Below are 21,934 nucleotides of genomic sequence, written 5' to 3'. Positions count from 1 at the left end.
GGAGTGCACATGCTTACTTCCAACTATCAGTCGTGTTTCATGGAAGCTATTGACCAGTCTGATGGGAAAGGAAGAGATAAAGGTTGGAGTTCAAAAGAAAGATAAATAACTGCTGAACAAACAGAAGGGTGGTTTGGTGTGTGTTTTTCCCCCAAAACAGTGCAAACATACAAGAGACAGCTGTTGATCCCAGAACACAAAAAGACATAAAGAGGGGCATTGCAAGAATGAGGTAAGTTCTATCCAAGATGTCTTTCTGAAAGGGATCTGGAACACTACTCGATGTAATTTTTACAGCAAAGTAGAATTGATCCTTGTAGGACTGCTGCAAAATTATGAGACAATCAGGACTTTGCAGTCTGCTCTGTGGCAAACTGAAGTATGGGTTGAATGGATTAAATTCACTCAGATTTCTTGGGCAAGCCCTTAATCTGAGATTCCTGCAGAGCAGTGTTCTGTTTCTTGAAGTGAAGGGATAGACTGTATCTCTGCTGTAAGAAGCACACTATAGGAAGATCCAATTTTGCAGCTCAGCATGCAGTTTGCAAAACGGAACTGGTAGTTCAAATCTCTTTTTCTTATCGTTATAAACATAGTTCATCAGAACCCACTGACCAGATGTTTACTTAAGAAATAACTGACATACCTCCTTTTTTGTGAAGTATAAGCTTATTAATAGCTACCACTGGTCATGATAATTATGGTGTACGCATCTGAACACCAGATCCCAACAGTTGGGAGACTGTTGCTGTTGTGCTTAGGCCCTGCTTTGGGGGCTGATCCAGCAGTTAGGTTCTTTTAATATTCTTATTGCTCACCAAGTTGGGCCCTTCTGCTATTTATTTTTTTTAATCATAGTCACAAAACAACAGAACAATGTTTCAACTGACAGAACTGCAATATTTGGCAAAAACGACAGATTTGATGGTAGTCATAGTCTAACATGTTGGCTGCTTCTGGTGTAAACAGTTTTCCAAAGAAAATGCACGTGCATATCAGGAATGAGGAGCAAATCCATTTGGTTCACGTTTTAATTGTTCTATGGATTTCACAGATCTGTAAGTCGGGGCACTGCATTTTGGGCAACCACCATGGGTGAGAGCTTAGCTCGGCTTCCATTTAAAGCAGCGTTGGTGCCCACCCCACTGCTAAAAGGCTGTCGGGGGGCAGCAGGGAGGGTTATTGGGGGGTTGCTACTGCCATTGCAAGAAAATACTGCATGGTCATGTGCCCATGAAGAGGCCCTGCAGCAGCACTATGCTGGGGACCCCCTGAAGTCAGTTGCCAACTCTGCCTAAGTCTGGGTGCAATTGTACGGTGTTAATAGGTCAGGCTACTTGGATGTGCATCTTGGGTTGAGTCAGCTTGGCCTCACCAGTCTTTCTTCATTTTCTCCCCTGCAGACTTTGCCTCTTCCTCTTCGCCTTTTCCCATGGGGTGCTCAGTGACCTCGTCCAACTGGAGAAAATGTATGGAAAGATTGCATCCCCCGACTTCCCGAACATATACCCCAATGGCAAGGAGAGGACATGGAACATTACTGTGCCCCCTGGCTATGGTATCCGCCTCTACTTTACCCACTTCAATCTAGAGCTTTCCTACCAGTGCGAATATGACTATGTGAAGGTATGTGACGTCATGTGAGCATGCTTTTAATGGGTAGTGTCAGGATTGCTGCCCAGGAAGCTCATTCAATTCAGACCCAAGCAAGCAACCAAAGTGATATCCTTCATGCCTGGTTAATTTCCAAAGGACTCTTGCTTTCTCTGATCTCTTTGAGTTCTTGCAAGTTCATCCCCCGCTTTGTGTGCAGAAGGTCCCAGGTTCAATCCCAAGCAACATGTCCAGGCAGAATATACCTTGCCGTATGTCAGTGTAGATTATACTGTGCTGTGTGGTCCAATAATCTAACTCAACTTCTTCATGCAGCACGTATTTAAACTGTGGAACTCGCTCCCACAGGAAGCAGTAATGACCAACCTGGGTGGCAATAAAAGATTGGGCAACTTCATGGAGGTGGTCATCAATGGCTACTAGCTATGCTGTTTATGCTCTGGCTCCATGGTCAGTGAGAGCAATGCTTCTGAATACAAGCTGCTGGAAACTACAGGTCCTCCTTAGTTTCCCGCAGGCATATGGTTGGCTACTGAGAACAGGATGCTGAACTAGATGGGCCATTGGTCTGATCCAGTAGGCTCTTCTTATGTTCTAATAGTATAAGGCAGCTTCCCATTTTCCTGGGATAACCTCTGGCAGGTCCACTTAAGGGCAGGCAAAAAGGAGTTATCATTGCATTTATATATAGATATGTATCTCATTCATCTCCCTGCTTTCCAGTTGCGTTCAGGAGGGACAGTCTTGGCCACCCTGTGTGGACATCAGAGCACAGACACTGAGGAAGTCCCAGGGGACAGGACCTACCACTCCATCAACAACAACCTAGCTGTGACTTTCCGATCAGACTATTCCAACGAGAAAGAATTCACTGGCTTTGAGGCCTTTTATGCTGCTGAAGGTGAGAGGTTGGAGGTGACATTCCTCTTCCATGCAAGCAAGGCAGAACGGGCATGTCAATGGCAAGTGGTCATCATAGCAGAGTGGTAGAGCACATGCACTGCATTTAGGAGGTCCCATGTTTAGTCCTCAACACCTTCAGGAAGAACTAAAATTTTCTCCTTGAAACCCTGGAGTTTCACTGGCATCTTTAAGTAGGGCTGGAGGAGACACCCATATGAAATCCCAGAGAGCTGCTGTGCGTCAGCTTAGACAATACTGAGCTAGATGAACCAATGGCATGGTTCAGTATTCAGTACTCAGACCCAGCTTTGGGTGTTCATATGTTTTTCTTTGCCCAGAAGAGGCCTGATTCTGCCATTACCCCATTTCCAAAGGGACCTCAGACACTATTCTCATGTGGTCTAAGATGAAAAGATACATGCACCACGTTTCCCAGGGCTAATGCAGATCTAAAAGTGCAAAAAATGTCCCAACTACATTTTACAGAATAGACCCATTGAAATTAAAGGCATGACATTAGCCATGTCAGCCCTTAGTGGGGCTGGCATTAGGTGCAGCCCTCGGTCTTTCCACCCACGGGACCATCTCAGCCCCTGCGTCACATATGTGTCCACGCCCGCTTCCAGAAATCCCTCGCCAAAATGGTTGCAACTGGCTTTGGAAGAGCTACATCCAAGCTCCTGTTTCTCCTCCCTTTCCTCCAGACATTGATGAGTGTGAACAGCTCCCTGACAGCGAGCCACTTTGCGATCATCGTTGCCACAATTACCTGGGCGGCTTCTACTGCAGCTGTAAAATTGGCTACCGTCTACACAAAGACAAAAGGACCTGTACAGGTGAGTCTCTTGGGAGCTGGTGAGAGCTGCTTACAAGTGGGTTTTTAAAACAAAACAAAAAAACTGTTTCCTTGACCAGCTTAAGTTAGAGCTGTGCTTTATTTAGGTATTTGCTGATTGTTTACTTGTTTTGTTTAAAATTAAGGTGAGGAACTTTAGACCTGGGGGCTAAATGTGGTCCTCTTGGCTGTTCTGTCGGGCCCTTCAAAATCTCCCTACACCTCTCACTGGCCCTGCCTTGCACAGCAAGTATATTTGCCTGGCTGGGATGTATTGTTGGATTCTGATCATGCCTCTTGCTTGACTGGATGGAGACTGGGTTGTGTGAATATGTGTATAAGCTGGCCTACTGTACTAATGTCAAACATACAGTTGTTGCTCCACCCACTTTTGGCTCCAGCCCTGCCCACCAACCTCTGGAGGGTTGCCCAGAAGGAAATGTGGCTCTCAAGCTGAAAAACGGTTTTCCGCCCCAGTTTCAAAATTGTTATATGGTGCTGCCCAGCAGAGCTTCCAAGGCACACCACAAAATTTAGATAAACACAAATAAAATCTCAGCATTTAGAAAATACATTAAACTACACTAAAAACCACAGGTTGATTACCGGTTTCATTTTTGTTTTATAAATTAAGTGTCTAGGCCTTAAGATCGTAGGGATATTTGGAATACCTGAGGTCCAGAAAAAAAGCTTTGAACTGTGTCGGGAAACCAATCAGCAGCGAATAGGTTGCATCCAACGGCAGCCCTATGTTTTAAGTCTGCAGTATGCTAGGCGCACTCTTTGATTTTTCTGCCACCCACTCAGGAAGGCTTATTATTCACCAGCTCTTTTTTCTCTTTCCTTTCTTCTCCCTCTCTCCTCCCTTCTTTATTTTCCAGCATGAAATAAATAAATTCGCTTCTTCGCGGCTTAGGGAGAGATGGAGCTAGACGTGTCAACATTCCCTCCTGAACTGCCTGTAGCCTCGTGCGCAATCATACAGAGCGCTATGCTTGATCCGTGACCAGCTTGTGTCTTCTTCCTCTTCCTCCTGCCTAGCACTGTCTCCTGCAGCAAATAAAATGGCTTTCTCTGTTTCTCCCAAGCTTTCTGCAAACCTTTCCTCTGCAGCCTCCAAAAGAACATAGGAAGTTGTAATATATTGAACCCAACCCACTGGTCGATAGTACGGCTTACACCAGGCTTCCTCAACCTCGGCCCTCCAAATGTTTTGAGACTACAATTCCCATCATCCCTGACCACTGGCCCTGCTAGCTAGGGATCATGGGAGTTGTAGGCCAAAAACATCTGGAGGGCTGAGGTTGAGGAAGCCTGGCTTACACTGACTGGCTGGTGTTCTCCACGGTCTCAGGTAGAGAGTCTCTCCCAAGCATACCTGGCACTCTCTTCCAGGAGCTATGATTCAGAGGCAGACTGCCTCCAACAGTGGAGGTGGAATGTAGCCATCATGGTTAGTAGACATTGTTTGCCAAACTTTTAAAGTCCATGGGCACACTGGAATTTTTGACTGCCTTGGGCATCACTTTACTCCCCCCCTTCCCCTCCCCTGGATAAGCCACCCTACAAAGAGACAAGAAGTATACAAGTACAACTTCATTTCCCCAAGAGATCTGGGTGAAAGTTGTATCCAGCAGAATTAATCTAAGCCTTGAAAAGCACAAGGAGCCATAAAAAGGAACTGGGAAAGGGCGTCATTTTTCCAACTTCCTCTTTTGCATGCAGGTGGTCCCAAGTCCAACCTCTGGCATCTCCAGCTAAAAGCGGGGTGCTGAACCTGTGGCCTTGTTGGGTTCAGCAGTTAGGGATGATGGGAGTTGTAGTCCAACTACAGCTGCAGAGCATGAGATTCCCCTGTCCCTGTGTTAAAAGGATCAGATTAAGGGAAACACTATTCTGATGTCCTGGAGGGTCCACTGCAAGCTGGAGTAAGATAATGCTAGGCTGTGTGAACAAATAGTCTGATCTAAGGAAGCTTCTGAGCAGCAGTGCCACTTTTGAAAATGTAAAATGTGTTCATTTTAAAACTTTGCTCCTTTTCACAAATTGGTCTTCAGGGCAACAGGCTGAGAATCATCTTTAAACAGAAACACATAGAAAAGTAGTATGTCAAGGAGAAGCCTTTTATATGCACCAGCTATCTATATCAGACAGATAATTTAAACATGGAAGTTCTCCCTGCCTGCAATGAAATGGCAAAAGCCATGTACGTCACCCACCCACTCCCACTTTGCTTCCACTCTTCAAACTCGCAGCAACTTCCCAGTTACTCACTAATGTAATTCACAGCCTACTGTTAATTTTGGACCTAATGATCCAGCCATCACGAGTTCACCAGTTGAGGCAGGCTCCTTCCTCAGAGTTCAAGTCTCTCATGGGCAGTATAGTGTTACTCTAATAAAAATATAGCCCTAAGTGTAATTGAACACTCTCCCGGCGCCCCTAAAGCCCAGCTAGAGTTTACAGCCGAGGACGGCGTGAAAAATTGTCCCATTCCTCTTGCACAAGCCTTTTTTTTCTTTTTAAAAAAACTGCTTTATAGATTTTTCTTGCCTGCAGATCTGTGAAATAAAAATACAGCCCATAATAAAGGCAGCTCCCTGTGGCCATATCCAAAGAGCTATAAAACACAGGAGAGTCAGTTCAAGCCGTTCCATTGTCGTGACCACAAGAAGCTGTCTGCTCTCACTGTGTAACAGCCGGGGAGAGCTGGTCCCACTTTGTCCCATCAATTGTGACAAGGAGTGCTCTACAGAGCACGGCAGCATGAGCATCACAGGCACATATCGGGGAATGCTGTGACACCACTTGTGCCAATTGGGTAGCAAATGTGATGTCCCTGCCTCATGAGTGCCAGTTCAAGAATGACTGTGATGGAACAGGCGTGTATTGCACAATTGCTACAAACTATGATGGCTATGTTCTAACTCTGTCAGAGGTAGAATAGCCTCTGAATACCAGATGGTGGGAATCCCAAGTGGTGAGAGCTGATGTTGTATTCAGGACCTGCTTGCAGGCTTCCTATTAGAGCATCTGGTTGGCCACTGTGAGAACAGGATGCTGGATGTGGTTCAGGCCTTCAGGGCTCTCCTTATTATCAGTATTGTCTACACTGATGGACCAGTAGCTCTTTAAGGTCTGGCTAGAGAGACTTTCAACCCTACCTGAAGATGCTAGGCATTGAACCTGAGGCCCCTGGAAAGTTGCTCAGACCAGAATGTGGCCCTCAGGGTGGAAAAAAAATATTCCCAAACACTGCACTAAATCCTCTTGTGATGTTGGCAGGATATTTGAAAGTCACAGTAAAGAAAGAACTGCCTGATTGTCAACTGTCAGAAAGTCAGAGACAAAACAGAAGCTAACACTAGCATTTAAAATGTGCTTGTTGAAATGGCACATGTTGCAGAAAACATTCAGTTATGCAATAGCAGAGGGGACTCTCAGAAAGTTTGAAGGACTATTGGGTCTTATTTACAAACACCATGATGAATAGATATGGATTAGAAATCAACTGCTACAATTCACTGAAACTAATTTAAAGCAGTATTCATGAGTTGTTATGAAGGCCAGTGTTTGCACTTATATATTTCAGTGCGTATCTGCATTGTGCCAAGTTGTTGGAGGAGCTAGCTACACCCCTGCCGACAAGAAAATAAAACTTTTTCTTTCCAAGGTTATATGTGGTCAAGAGGGAAAGAAGCAAAATAGAGGGAGTGGGGGAGAAGAGGCTTAGTACTTGAATGCCTTTCTGATTTTGAGTCATCTCGAGCTGAACCACTGCGAAGCCAAAAAGTATTCCTGGCCTACGTCTGTCAACCCCTTGCTCCATCCTCCTCCATAAATCAGCAAGGAAGTTGCTGCAGTTCAGATTCAGAACCTGCAGCTGCCTGGCCCTAGCCAAGTACCAGGCGCTGTCAACAAGCAAGAGTTCCTTCAGGCACTCCGTAACCGATCAATCCTGCCTGCTGTGTCCAGCGGGAGATGCCATGACTCCGAGCATGCCAGCCAGAGTTACGGCTGGATTTTGCAGAGCAAGGATGATTTCCACTCCTACACACGCCTGGCGACCAAGAGAGCCACTGAGGGGTGGGCTGTATTTTTGAAAGCATCGGGAAGGAAACAGGGAGGGCAGCTGCCATCAGAATTGCACATGTAAACCAGAGTTGGGGAACCTTTGGCCTTCCAAATGTGGCTGGACTCCAACTCCCATCAACACCCCTCCCCTGCCTGCCCACCCACCAGCATGGCCAATGGATCAGAGATGATGCAAGTTGTAGTCAGACCAAAGATTCCCCACCCCTGATGTAAAGAGAAGGCTTTAGGAACTGCATTATAGAGTAAGATCACTGGTCTATCTCAGTGCTGTCTACACTGAATGGCAATGGCACTGTGGAGTTTCAGACAGGGGGTCTCTCTCTACCTGGAGATGCCAGGGATTTGAACCTGGGGCTCTGCTACTGAGCTACAGCCCTTCCCCTTTAAACAAGTGGCAGGCCGATTCAAAGATGACAGCCACAAAGGTATCAGGGTTTGCAGCTATCGGTGCTGATAGCTGCTGCCCAGCTGAAAAAGATGTACCAGAGGTCAATTAAATTGGTCAAGGCATTAAAGCACCTTCCCTGCATGGAGATGCTAAAAGCATATGGAGCATTTTAGTTCAGGGAAACTTTGATCAAAGCTGGATAGCCAATGTCCGCCATTGTTGGAGCTGATGCTGTAGCTCACAACTCCGACCTGACAGTCATGCTCCAACCCAATTGGAAGGCACCAGTTTGGTGGAGGCTACTGTAAGTGTTTTTAGAATTATGAAACTTTTTTCCTCCACTCCCATTTTCAGATTTGGATTGGGGTGCGCTCAAGCAACTGATGGGCAATACACTGGGGGTAGGGAAAGTGACATCCTTCACACAACTTATGGAACTCGCCACCAAAAGATGTTGCAGAAATGGCCATTGATTAAATTGATTTTTTAAAAAGGTTTAGGTAAGAACCAATTGAAACCCCATTGAGATGCAGTATATTCTTACCCTGTGCTAGGGCCAAATGGAGGAGTACTGCTTGATACGCCACACAGCACAGCTATCTCAGCAAACACTTAGTTATCTTATTGCTACTGACTGTTTGGCATTGGGGTTTTTATGTATTCGTTGTGTGTTTTGTTTGGGGGGGGGGGTTAGGAAAATAGGGAGAGACTAAATTTTAATTAGGGAGAGGGTCCCAAGCTCAGTGATAAAAGGATCTGCTTTCTATGCAGGAGGTCCCAAATTCAATCTGCAGCATTGGCAATTAAAAAGATCAGCAAATAGATGATGGGAAAGACTTCTCTGCCTGGGACCCTGGAGAATCGCTGCCAGTCAGAGTTGACAATACTGAGCTAGATTATCTAGTCACCATTATTAAAGAATTTATGAATAATCATTTACATGCATCTCAAGCTGATTTCCAAATATACCATAAAAACAGATGAAAAGCAGTACAAGAACAACTAGATTTCAGAAATTCATCAGACCTGCTATAATACTGAGGCCTAGCCAAATTCTCCAGAATTGAATTAACAAGCTCATAGCTTTCTCCCCTTTTCCTTACATCGGACAACTATGGTATTTACTTATTGCGGGGTCTTCAGATGTTGTTAGACTACAGCTCTCATTAACCCCAGTCAGCATGGCCAATACTTAGGGATTTATTTTTATTTACTGCCTTTCATCATAAAATAGCAAGGTGGCTTACCAAATGAAATCAAAACAATGTAACAATCATATTTTTTTAAAAAGGAATACCACATATCCAGGAACTCTCCAAAGAACTGGCACTAAAAATCAGTGCTTGGGCCTCAAGTCAAGAGTAAGGGACAATGAGAGTTGTAGTCTGATAAAATCTGGTAGGCGTTAGATTCCTTGTGTTCAAAACACATTAGGAATCCTTGAATACATTTGTACAAATGCATCTGAACTGATGGAAGCCACCATGGGGGATGTGCAGGCAACAGAAAAGCAGGGTAAAAATGGCCTTATTACCGTAACAAACTGCTCTCTTGACAAATAACTTTATAAATTAATGTGCTTTCCGGAGAAGAATTTGGGGTTTATTTTTTTTCTCTCTCTTCACTTTTCAGCCAATTGCGTAGATAAGGTGCTGACTGCAAGATCTGGAGAGATTTCCAGTCCACGTTATCCCAACCCATATCCCAAACTCTCCCAGTGCAATTATGGGATCCAGGTGGAAGATGGATACATGGTCGTCTTGGAATTTGTGGGAAGCTTTGATGTAGAGACCCACCCAGAAGTGGAATGCCCCTATGACATCCTTAAGGTCAGTTGGACCTGCTCACCAGGTCTTCTACTACTAAAGAAATTTGTTTTCTGTACAGTCAGCACCAGTTAAGTTGTATCCAATGCTAGTAGTCCTATTCAGAACAGGCCCAATGAAATTAATAGGCATGGCTAACTTAGGCCCAATCAGTTTCAATGGGTCTACTCTGAGTAGGACTTGGCTGGATACAATCCTACACCAATGAAGAGCTGAGGACACTGCAATGCCCCAATGCATGGCAGCAAATTGCAGTTACTTCTGGGGGCACCTAACTGGAATGCTTGAACTGTTATCAGTTTTTACATCCGTCTCCCATTACAAAGAATTCAGATACTCTTAGATCCACACTAAATCCCGATACAAATAAAATAAAATAGAATCACATGTACTGAGAATGTTGAAGTTGGTTGCATGTATTTATGGACCAGGTAGCTACAAAATAGACTTGGGGTAGATGGCTAAACTGGTGCATCCAGCCCAGTATCTACTCTAGCTGGTAGTGGCTCTCCAGGGTAGCAGCCCCCAGGCATTCCCCTCTTGGAAACCCAAGTTATGCCTACCATAAAGTATACCCTGGACCCCCTAAGCTAGTCTGCTGTCCCCTTGGGGTGGGGATACTGTCCCACTGCCAGTGTTTCAATATTTGGGTGCCAAACCGGGAAGCTTCTATATTTGGAACCAGTAGCCCTCATCCCCGGAGTTGCTCAGGAACTTTAACAAGCAAAAAGGAAGAAACACAATAAAATCAGTGCAGGTTTGAAGGGCTCAGTCTGCCATCTTGATTCAAAACAGGCACCCAATTTTATCCAAGGTAAAACCCTGCTCATTAATCTCAGGAACCATCATTCAAAACTTGGTTACGGTATCTTAAGAGGTGTCCAAATGCATAGCGAACAAGCCATTTTCCAAAATAAACAGTAGATCGAAACGGGGGGAGGGGGGATACTGTCCTTTGCCTCAAGCAGCAAAGTGCTACTGGGTCACCCCTGGTTACCTGACAACAGCTGTGGGCCTCCTGAGGCAAGCAACTTAAGAGCCGAACAGCTGATACTCGATCAGCCCATGATGGAAGAAAGGTTGGGATGTTTCCCTTCACTGTTTCAGATCAAAACACCCAAGCAAGAATTTGGCCCGTTCTGTGGGGACACCCTCCCTATGAAAATTGAAACCCGTAGCAACACCGTCAGCATCCAGTTCACCACAGACCTCTCTGGAGATCACACAGGATGGAAAATCAGATACACTACAACAGGTAAGATTATCGCTTTTAACCAAAGAGCAGGCAGCAGTGAAGTTCTGTTGGGTTCACATATCAGTTCCTGGCTCCTAGGGAGCCCTGGGAATGGTAGCTCTGTGAGGGGGCCGAGTTATGGTCCTCCAGCTCTGGGGCACAAGGATGCCAACCTGCAGGATGCCATAGGATCCTGAGAAAGCTGCTTCTTATTAGCTGTTGGTCAACTGGTTCAGTACTGTCTACCGTTGTGACAGGTAAGGCATGAGGTAGGGATACCAGCAGTAAGTGCCAGTGACAGGCAGAGCCACCTGCTGACTAGCTATACGTAAGGAGGAAGGCAGGTGTGGGCTGTCTGAGAGCAGACTGAGGCTGTTGGGGCTGGGCCCCAATTCCCCTAATAGATCAGCTTCCACCATCTACTACACTATCTGTTATCAGCCCTCCAGGCTCTCAGGCAGATTTCTTTCTCCATCATGGATGTTTTAAGAAATAATGCCAGCTGGAGACTTGTCCCATGTCTGTGCCTTCTAAGGATGCTCATTTTCCTCCCCAGTTCTTTAACTATCAACTGGTAAAGGACCTAAAGAAGTTGTCCTATATCCAGTGTTATTTTTCTATAAAAGAGGTGCCGGAACTCACCATCAATGCCTTCCTTGTTCTCTTAAAATGGCAATGGTACCCATCTGAGAGTTGCCAGAACCCACCTAAGACGTGCCAGAACTGAGTTCCCCCAGGTTCTGGCTGAAAACCCCCCTGCTTATACCCAAAGTTTATCAAGATTAGTAATGACTACTGTGGGTGGCAATAGTTCTCCAGGGCATGCCCAGGAATGAACCTGGAACCTTCTGAATACAAAGCACGTGTTACATAACTGAGCTAGGTCCTTCCCTCTACAGGCCAAAGTCCATCTAGCTCACTGTTGTGTAATCTGAGTAGTGGGCAAGCTCCAGCAGGGCTCTTATTATTTATATATGCTCCTGCATTTTTTGAATTACAGCTCCCATCATCTCTGACCATTGAGTCATGCTGGTGTGGTTGATGGAGCCCAACAACAGCTCAAGGGCCACAGGGGAGCCACATTCCAGAGCTAGATGGACTAATGCTCTTCTAAGGCACCTTCCTATTCACAACACAAGCAACCGCAGAAGGAACAAATTAACCATCATTTCAACTGTGGGATTAAGCAGGATGTAGTGTGAGAGCGCCACCTCCCCCACATATTAGTATGGATTCAAGAGATTTGAATCTGCTTTGACAGGAAATGGCAATGAGGTGTTTTTTTGTTGTTGTTCAACTTTCTGCAGCATTGCCATGCCCCAACCCTGAAGCGCCACCCAATGGCCTCATCTATCCAGTGCAAGAAAAATATATTATGAAAGAGTCCTACAATCTCTCCTGCGATATTGGCTACGTACTCTTGGAAGTAAGTAAAACCATCCCTTGCAGTGCACACATGAGCATATGGGTATGCTATTTAACTGAGGAACCAAAGCAGTTTTATGTATTCACAGCAAATATGACTTTCCGAGTGCCATGGCCAAAACAACTTGAGGGAACGCCAGCCTTGGGAGAGAGAGGGGGAGAATACTTAGTGGGCAGCTGGGGGTGGAAAATCAGGGGGTATCGAATGGAGTATCCTGGAAGAGAGCATGGCTGGCTAGATAGCATATCTGCACCTAAGACTGAGGCATAAAGGCTTGAACTGGCTGCACGTTATCAGGCAAGGTTCAAGTTTCTTGCACTAATTTGCAAGGCCCTTAGCAACTTAGATCCAGGATACCTCAAGGACTGCCTGATCTCTTATATCCCTCCTGGATCACAGATATTTTGGGTAAATCGCTGTTAGCTGGTCTCCCTGTGGCTCCAGGGCTGTAGCTAGCGGGTTGCAAGGTGGGGCCCCGCCGGGGTGCAGGAGAGGGGTGGGGGCACAAATCAGCTAAAATATGTCCATTAATATGTCTATAAATAAAAATATTGATTATTGCCTCATAAGAAAAGGTTTTAAATAGAGGGTGAATTGAAGGGGGGGTTGGAGGAGAGGTGGAAAGAAGAGCTAATTTGTCAGTGGCTAGGGGGCACAATCTGGACAGTTCTGCCAGTGGCGCAAGATCCCCTAGCTATGGCTCTGCGTGGCTCAGAGGTAACTATCGGAAGTCACACATTTAGTATTGTGGGCCCAAACCTATGCAACTCCCACTGTGGCTTGAGTTTAGACTGGCTCTCCCCTGCTGAACATAAGGCACTTAACAAACCCCCTCTAAGTTTTTGTCATATTGATCCAACCAAAGCATATTTAGAAGAAGAAGAAGAGGAGTTTGGATTTGATATCCCGCCTTTCACTCCCCTTCAGGAGTCTCAAAGTGGCTAACATTCTCCTTTCCCTTCCTCCCCCACAACAAACACTCTGTGAGGTGAGTGGGGCTGAGAGACTTCAAAGAAGTGTGACTGGCCCAAGGTCACCCAGCAGCTGCATGTGGAGGAGCAGAGACGCGAACCCGGTTCCCCAGATTACGAGACTACCGCTCTTAACCACTATACCACACTGGCTCTCGAGTAGACCCATTGGTTCTATTCAGTGTTTCTGGGGTATGCATACCCCTAAACATTTTGTGGGTCTAAGTTTGGCCTCATTGAGGGGCAGTATTTCAATATGAGTAGGAAAATGAGAGTACCCCTAAACATTTTTTGGGAGGACCACTGGTTCTAATAGGTCTACTCTGCATTAGGGATGGGCAAATATTGTTTTGTTTCTTGTTTTTTCAGTCTTACGTTTTATTTTCCTCACTACCATATCAGTTGATTAATTTAAAGGCCATTGGAATATTCATCAGCATTTAAGTGTGAATTTCCTGATACACATTTTTTTTATATGCAATTAAACCTAATGTGCATTTTGCAAAGCTATCTTCCTTATGCAATGTGTTCTTTTGCATTGTTTTTAGTACTTTATTTATAAGCACACATTACATTAGTCTATGCATTTTACTTGGCTGGAGAACTACATTCCATAATTCAGAGAAGTGCAGATTTTAAAGGAGAGCCATGTTTCAGTTCACATATTATTTCAGAAAGTGCGAATCAAATAAGTCTGCCATTAAATGAAAAGTGAATCAAAATTCTCTCTGAACCCTATCTTGGACATAACTAACACTGAATATCACCCATTATTGAAAACTAACGTTCTCGCAAACACGTTCTCGCAGGCTGAACTAGACATATTTCCCCACCGGGGAAAATCCATTTGGGCTGTCAAAGCTCTGATTGTTTTCAAGAAAATAAATAGGATTTCTGTTTTCCTCTTTCCCTCCCACAGAATGAGATGATTGTGGAATATTTCATGGCGATATGTCAAAAGGACGGCTCCTGGAACAAGCCAATGGCTCAGTGCATCAGTAAGTCAATGCGAAGGAGTGGGTGGAGGGAGGTCTTTGGATTTGTAATATTCAGATGGATTACTGGTTTAATTATTTCTTGTGGGAATCCATATTGTGTTTGACAGAATGAAGCAGTCTTGCACACAAAAAAAGCGTAGGAGGCAAAGCATGCTTGAATCAGAGCATAATAAAATTTGTTTTAATTGGAATATTCTCAGTGGGAGTACAGATCAACAGGCACCCAAAATTCAGCTGCAGAGTTGCTATCAGGGTTTTAAAAGTTTCCATCATTTTCTTCTGGCAGGGCTCCTACGCTTTTAATGGAAAAACCTGGATTTTTCCACTTGTTTTTCTTCTTTAATTTGATTTCAGTATCCAAAAGCCACCTTGGAGATGGGGAAAAGTAGGAAGCTGTAAACTTAGTTATTTTATTGACACAATTTTAGGCTGCCCAGGAACAAGAGTTCTCATTGCAGCTCCAAAATGTTTTATATTTTAAATACTTTATGTAGGCTTGCCATATGTCAGGAAAATTCCTGACATGTCCTGTTTTGGGGTGTAAAAATGGCATCGGGGGGGGGGGATTTTGCCGAATCAGCAACATGATGGAAAAAGCAGCAGAAACAGCTCAAAAAGTTTAAAATCACTATTTTTGGGTTAGGTTTCCAAAAAAAGCCTCAAATTTGTGGCAGGAATTTTACTTTTTGAAATATGGCAACTCTATTTTGTGGACTGCAGCCTTCAGAATGAAGAAATCCAAAGCTTTGGGGTCTTTATAGTATATCTGCTGATTCCCCTTTGAATTTGGATTCTACTGGTTCAGTTGTTCTGTAAGGACAGGACTCCGGGGTAGATATAAAGGGCACAATTCAGCAAAATGAGGAGTGGACAGGTTCTTGAATTGCCATCCAGAGCATGATCAACAAGGAGAATTGAGGCAAACAGACCCCACCACCAGCACCTGGGTCAACGTGGGCACACTAAGAACCACCAAGGCTGACACTGATTGCCATATATTTTCCCTCAAAAAATGTTTTATAGTTGAGGCAGCTCGCTGGGCATGTGCATGGATGAGTATAATTATTTTTATTACTTTAAAATATGTTTTAGCCCTCCCATCAACAAAATGGTTGTTTATTCAAAAGTCGAATGTGATTAGCATGAGAGCAGCAGAAGCCAGCTCCTCAATTTTATTCCTGTAGTCATGATGGTGCTCACTGGAGCATGTTTAAACTACACACGCTCAGTGTTTCATTAGGTGTGGTAAACTTTTTTAAAAAATCATACTCAAAATCAGAAATCTAGTTGTTGTTGCAAAGCATGAAATGGCAGTGAAGGGGAGAAATGTTAAGTGTGTGCTTCACGACATGGCCCTTCAACGAAGAGTCTTGTAAGATCATTGGGCAGTAAGCAATGAAGGAGTTCCATTAGTTAGCGGTTAACAGAACTATGATGTTAGGTAACTTTAGACGATGGACTCTAGGGGTAGTATCTAACTGTACCACTTTCTTCAGCAGACTTTTAATCTATTTAACTTGGATGTGCAGCCTACAGTGATGTAGCTCAGACTGCAGAGAACAATCTGCAATGGCAAAGGATGTGCTTGCAAGAATACAATGGTCCCACAAGCGATGCTCACTCACACATGCTGACCCCCTACTTTCCACAGGTCTACTTTTAAATTCAAAGGCTGACCTGATAACGTGGTAAGCCCATCTGTGAACCCACCACAAGTGTAGGGAGTGAATGCCCACATAAAATGTGTGTGAGAAATTGCATTTTCACTAGCACCAGTTCATCCTGTACTGGTAAGATACAGGTTGAGTGAAGAAGAAAGGAAGCCACCCAGTAGTCCTTCTGTTTATCCATGTAGCTGAAGATTCAAGCAAGGATATTTTTTGTCAACTCCTATCTGATTCTTTGCACTAGGACAGCTTGTCTCAATATAGCAAACTCCAGAGGTTCTGAACTACAATTCCCATCAGCCCTCAGACGCACAATATGGGAGCTGTAGTCCAAAACATCCATAAGGTAGCTAAGATGCAGAAGGTTGTTCCAGATACCAGGGACTGAATATAGCACTTTCTGCATACAAAACAGGTAACCTGCTACTGAGAGCTTTGGTTCTTTTCCAGTCTAGCTAGTCCTAGGTTTCCCTCACCCACTCTTACAAAGCATTTTAAAACTGTTGTTGCTCCATTCTTTTCAGTTGTTGACTGTGGTCCTGCCGAGGACACAGCAAACGGTGCACTTGTGTACGTCACAGGGCCTGATAGAACTACATACCAAACTGAGATCAAATACAAATGCAAGAGCCCCTACTATGCTCTGAAAGCCGGTCGTTCTGGTAAGAGAAATGAGAGTTTAAGGGGGCATGGCCTTGGTACACACATCTTTAAATGTAAACCCCATTGTCCCAAATGGGACAACTGCGCACTAGGACCTACTTTGCAGTATTCTTGTTTAGCCATCCATGACCTCTTTCAGGATACTCCGTTCTATCTCCCCCTGCAGTCAGCCAGCATTCCATGCCCACTGAGCCTTCTTTGTTGGGCTGTTTTACGGTGCTTCTCCATTTAGAGGTTTCTCCCCCGCTTCCAAAATGTTCTGCCTACTTCTCCAAACGTTTAGTCCTAACAAGCCTGCAGCTACCTCCTCTCTTGGGCTTGTATGGTGTCATTTTGGCTACCAGTGAATCAACACTTGAGAGCAGAGTTCTCTATTGGCTTTTTATGATATCACATCAGTGTTTAGTCATGCCTCTTGACTGAAAAGCAAAGGGACATAAATGTATCTGTAATGGGCTCAACAGTGGTTGACATTTGAATTCATATCCTCCACCCAGCAAGTGGTTGTGCTGCTGTGATGTCACAGCATGTTTACACACATAATCCAGAGTCACTGCAGCATACCCAAGTATTCCTCAACCAAGCAACTCATGATTATCCAGCCGAGACACCTCACGGGGTATAGGGAAGATAAAAATGCAAAATTGGTAGGAAATAGATTTACACACATAGGAACAGCAAAAAGTCTGAAAGAGCTGGATTTTTCAGCAATTTGAAGAAGCCAGCTATATATTGGGGGAGAATTTAACAACATTTATATACCCCTTGATTGTAGTAAAACCTCCAAGTGGTTTTATTGTAGAGTGCTTTGCTCTGTGCAGACATCTCAACTGCTTAACTTTTTAATGTAGGCAGGTTCCTGTGCGCCCCTGATGGCTACTGGAGAGATTCCATGGGAAACAAAGCACCTCCTGTATGTGAGCCAGGTAATGTATAAAACCACAGGTTCCCCACTCCTGCCATACATAGCCAGGCGACACTTCACATGATAAATGGCCTGGAAACATCTTGTTTTCTCCCCCTCTCCAAATTCACTTCAGAAGTTGGAATATTTTTGACTGATGTTGAATATATGAAGTACTGTATCCCATTTTGTCACCCTCCCTCCCACCTCAGTTTTGACCAGGAATGGAGAACCTGTGGTTCTCTTCAGCCCCATCCACCATAGCCAACAGCCAGGGACAGTGGAAGTTACAGCAGCTAGAGGACCTCAGGTTCCCCATTCCTGACTTTTGTCTTCACAGACTTTAAAATGGTGCAAAGCAGCCTTTATACTCTATCCTACCCATCAGCCCCCTTTCTCTTAACTCATCCAGAGCTAGAGGTCCACCATCTGGAGGGCTGCATCTTCCTCATTCCTGACCAAAGACAATGCCATGTCCCAAAAGAGAAAGTTACAGCCATTGAGTTAGAGGGAGATGTTGCAGGCCATCTAGCCCAACTTCTGCTCAGTGCAGAAAATCAAAAGGTACAGCATCTTTAACAGATGACTGCCTGGCCTCTATATGAAAGACTTCCAGCAAGGGAGAACCCACACCCCTCCAGGGAATTGGTTCCATTTTTAAATTGCTTGTACCATCAAGAGCAGTTGCTTAATGTTCAGTTAAAATCTACCCTCCAGTAAAACATAAAACCATTAGATCTAGCCTTGCCCCCTAGGGTAACCAAGAACAAATCCCCTCTTCTATCCAACCCTTCAAGGTATCTGAAGAAAGCTATCATGTTCCACTCAGGTGGAATCTAGACCATATAAAAAACACTGAAAATGTTTTTTTAAAAAAAGTTTTGAAAAATATATTTAATTTTCCATAGCTCGCCATCACCATCTAGTGTCACATTTGTATAATGCACTTTACAACACACTTAAAACGTTATATTTGCAGCTGTATAGCTGCCTCCATAGCCTTCTGTTGTTCAGGCTAAAAAGTATCCAGTTACCAAACAGTTCTAGGTAATACAATTTTTTTCCTGCAAAAAGGGAGAATGCCCTATCTTAAATTGTTTGTGTGCCACCATTCATTTCAAAGCAATGGCAAAGAGATCTACAACAAAATGAGTAGCATATATCAAAAACATAATGAAAAAGTCATCACCAAAACTGCAATAAAACCCCCATTGCAATCAGTTAAAGTAAGTAGCCAAAAATGCCAGGAACTGGCATTAACACCATAAGGATGTTACTACCAACAGGAACACACAAAAATCAGTATCTCCCTTATCTCCAAGAGATTATTCTACAAAGTAGATGCCACAATGGAATTAGCCATTTATTCTCCATACTACAGTGGTACCTCTGTTTAGGAACGCTTCAGGTTATGAGCTTTGCTAACCTGGAAGTAGCTGCTCCTGGTTTCGAACTTTACCACAGGATGCAAACAGAAATCACGCGCAATAGCAGGAGGCCCCATTAGTGAAAGCGCACCTCATAAGAAGTTTCAGCTTAAGAACAGACCTCCGGAACGAATTAAGTTTGTAACCAGAGGTACCACTGTCCAGACGTTTTGACTACAGCTCCCATCAGCCCCAGTCAATCTGGAACAAGGGTCAGGGATTGTGGGAGTTGTAAATTCAAAATGGAAACGTGGGGTTACCATGAAGTGTTCTTCTGGTCAGCAGGGAGAGCAGAACATGCAAGAAATGATTAAAACCTCTTCTAAAAGACAGAGTCAACAACATAAAAGAGTGTTTACTGAGGCCCCCTGGAAGAGGGAACCTATTCCCCAGTCCCATCTTGGCCATAGCTTTGAGGAGAAAACCTCCATACACTAACTAGAACAAACACAAATTAAAAGCAGAACAGAAACAAAAATGAAAGTCAGAAGGGCCACAGAGGAAAAATGCCAGGACCCTAAATAAAGAGGAACTGTGTAAATTTGAGCATATAAGGCAATTTACATAACATCTACATACCAGGTTTAGCTCATTTCTATATATTCCAGTCGAATGACTTCTTTGCCTACAGAGGTTCCGAGATTCAAGCCCCAACATATCCAAGTAGATATGAGAAACCTGACAGAAACCCTGGAGTCACTATCAGACAATGGAAGTCTATACTAGACACCAGATGTAGGAAAATTGTTTTGGGCTAATGGCCATGTAGCCTTTGGGTGAGTGCACTCTCATTTTGACCCCTGGCCTTGATACTCCTCATCCCTGTTCCAGGCAATATTGAGTTAAATGAACCAAACGTCCAGCTGCACACCAGGCATGCATATTATTCCTATGAAAATACCCCAAACCCACACTTGATGCAGCCCTTCCACAATTGTGTTGAACACAGGTAGGGAAAACGCCTACTCCAACTCAGAAGCTCCCAGCATAGGGTAAACTAGCCTGTTAAGAAATTGGTCTGACATGCCAGCTTTCTCTGGGCAGAGAATTTGAAAAGGACAGGCTGTCCCTCACCCACCCAAGCCACTCCCCTCTTTGGATCAGGCTACTGTTCTACAAGTGTTCTCACTTCAAATTCAGGACTTCTTTCAGAAACATGCATTTTGAACTATAAGCAATATTCATGACAGTTAAAAGTCTTGCTTCTCTAATGAAACCCTAACACTATTCACTCTCTCCCCCCCCCAACCCCCAAGTTTGCGGAATCCAAACTTCAAATACTCTGAAGCGCATTTTTGGTGGAAAGAAGGCACTGCCTGGCCAGTTTCCTTGGCAAGTTCTGATCACTAATGGACAAGGAGCAACTGGGGGTGGAGCTCTTTTGTACGATAACTGGATCTTAACAGCTGCCCACGTCCTCCCAGAAGCAGACGCTTCGTCCTTGACACTGAAATTGGGGCTTCTAAGAAAGCGAAGCACTCACTACCACCAGGCCTGGGCAGAATCTGTTTTTGTGCATGCAGGGTTTACCAACGATGGCATCAATTTTAACAATGATATTGCTTTGATCAAACTGAAGAACAAAGTCCCCATTAATGCAAACATCACTCCCATTTGCTTGCCAGGACAAAGCAGCAGGTTCCACATAAACACAACCAACACTGGTGTAGTAGCTGGGTGGGGGAGAACAGAGAAAAGGATGCAGTCACACAGCCTGATGTACACTGAGCTAGATGTGGTTGATCCAGAGAAGTGTAAAGCTGCTTATGCAAACCAGACTTTGGAGGGGAAGCAACTAGTGTTGACAGAAAACATGTTCTGTGCTGGATATGAACAAGGAGGAAGAGATTCCTGTAGCGGTGATAGCGGTGGGTCACTGGTGTTTTTTGATGCCGAAACAAAGAGGTGGTTTGCAGGCGGCATTGTGTCCTGGGGTCCTCCAGAGTGTGGTTCTGCAGAGCTGTATGGCGTATACACTAAAGTGATCAACTATATTTCCTGGATTGAAGACATCATTTCCCAAAATTCTTGATTATTATTTTTTACCATTTCATTTGTATCACATTACCAAGAAAAGAAAAGCTTTACATAGAATTCCAATTACGCAAGAAATAAAAAAATATAGTACATTAACTGGGACTTCAATTTTAGGTAAATATGCCGAAGATCAAGCAGTAAATGCTTCCAGGTTATTCAATGTACAGCAGAACCCTGTGTATGTTTACACAAAATCATATGCTACAGAGGGAATTCAGTGTTGTGAGCTACCTAAGCAGGGAAGGCAGCATGTTTTCAAAGAAAATGAAACACACTCCATGTAAAATTAGGTATCATTTCACATGCCTCTTGTGTGCTTGTTCTACTTTCGGGGAATAGGGGGAAGCTGTTTCCTCCCCCCAACAGCTGGACCTTTAAAGTTGGTTTTTTCCCTACTCCCCTGGAACAAGTGCCATACAAGAGTTTCATAAGTTCAATGCAACATGTTTCTTCTTCCAAATTTAAATGTTAATAAAAAAAACCAAATTTGTGCACTCTATTGCTCTCCTCAGCAGAGGTACATCAGAATTTCTGTTCCTTCTGGGGGTACACGAGTGGGTCTTAATGACCATCTGAAAAGCTTCCTATTAAAGATCCTCAACAAAGAGTTATAAGAGATGTAATATGTTGATCATCACAACCAGATGGTTCATAGAGGTGGTAAAAGAATCCAGTCCCTAGTTACTTAGTATCTCTTAGTGACATGCTCCAAGATTCTAAGCTGTTGCTTTTTTACCACTTCCATTGCCACTGACAATATTGCCTTCTACAAATTCCTCCACTCACTGTCCAAACTGCAGGGATTGGTCCTAATGGTATTAAACTTCCTTCCGGAACAGATTAAAGAGCCCAATCTTAATCACCAGCTAGTTAAGTTCAAGGGCTTCATTTTCTGTTTTGTCAATCCACATCTAGTAGCGCCCCAAAATTATGCAAACTCTGACAA

General features: G+C 44.1%; 2 protein-coding genes across 8 annotated transcripts in view; one reads left to right on the top strand and one right to left on the bottom strand.

The window, feature by feature from the left end:
- Positions 1-21,934, bottom strand: part of TARDBP (TAR DNA binding protein) — a 38,705-nt gene that overhangs the window by 4,784 nt on the left and 11,987 nt on the right. The window lies entirely within an intron of this gene.
- Positions 27-21,084, top strand: MASP2 (MBL associated serine protease 2). Its single transcript, XM_081203049.1, has 11 exons — positions 27-232; positions 1,404-1,626; positions 2,338-2,515; positions 3,222-3,353; positions 9,468-9,664; positions 10,769-10,916; positions 12,203-12,321; positions 14,212-14,290; positions 16,482-16,619; positions 17,472-17,546; positions 20,208-21,084. Exons 1-11 carry the CDS (start codon positions 228-230, stop codon positions 20,981-20,983), a joined length of 2,070 nt encoding a protein of 689 aa, XP_081059175.1. The 5' UTR covers positions 27-227; the 3' UTR covers positions 20,984-21,084.

Source organism: Podarcis bocagei, assembly GCF_964188305.1.
Source record: "Podarcis bocagei genome assembly, chromosome: 7".
NCBI classification, from domain to species: domain Eukaryota; kingdom Metazoa; phylum Chordata; class Lepidosauria; order Squamata; family Lacertidae; genus Podarcis; species Podarcis bocagei.
Note: the sequence above shows the minus strand (reverse complement) of the source record. Positions and strands in the feature narration are given on the sequence as shown.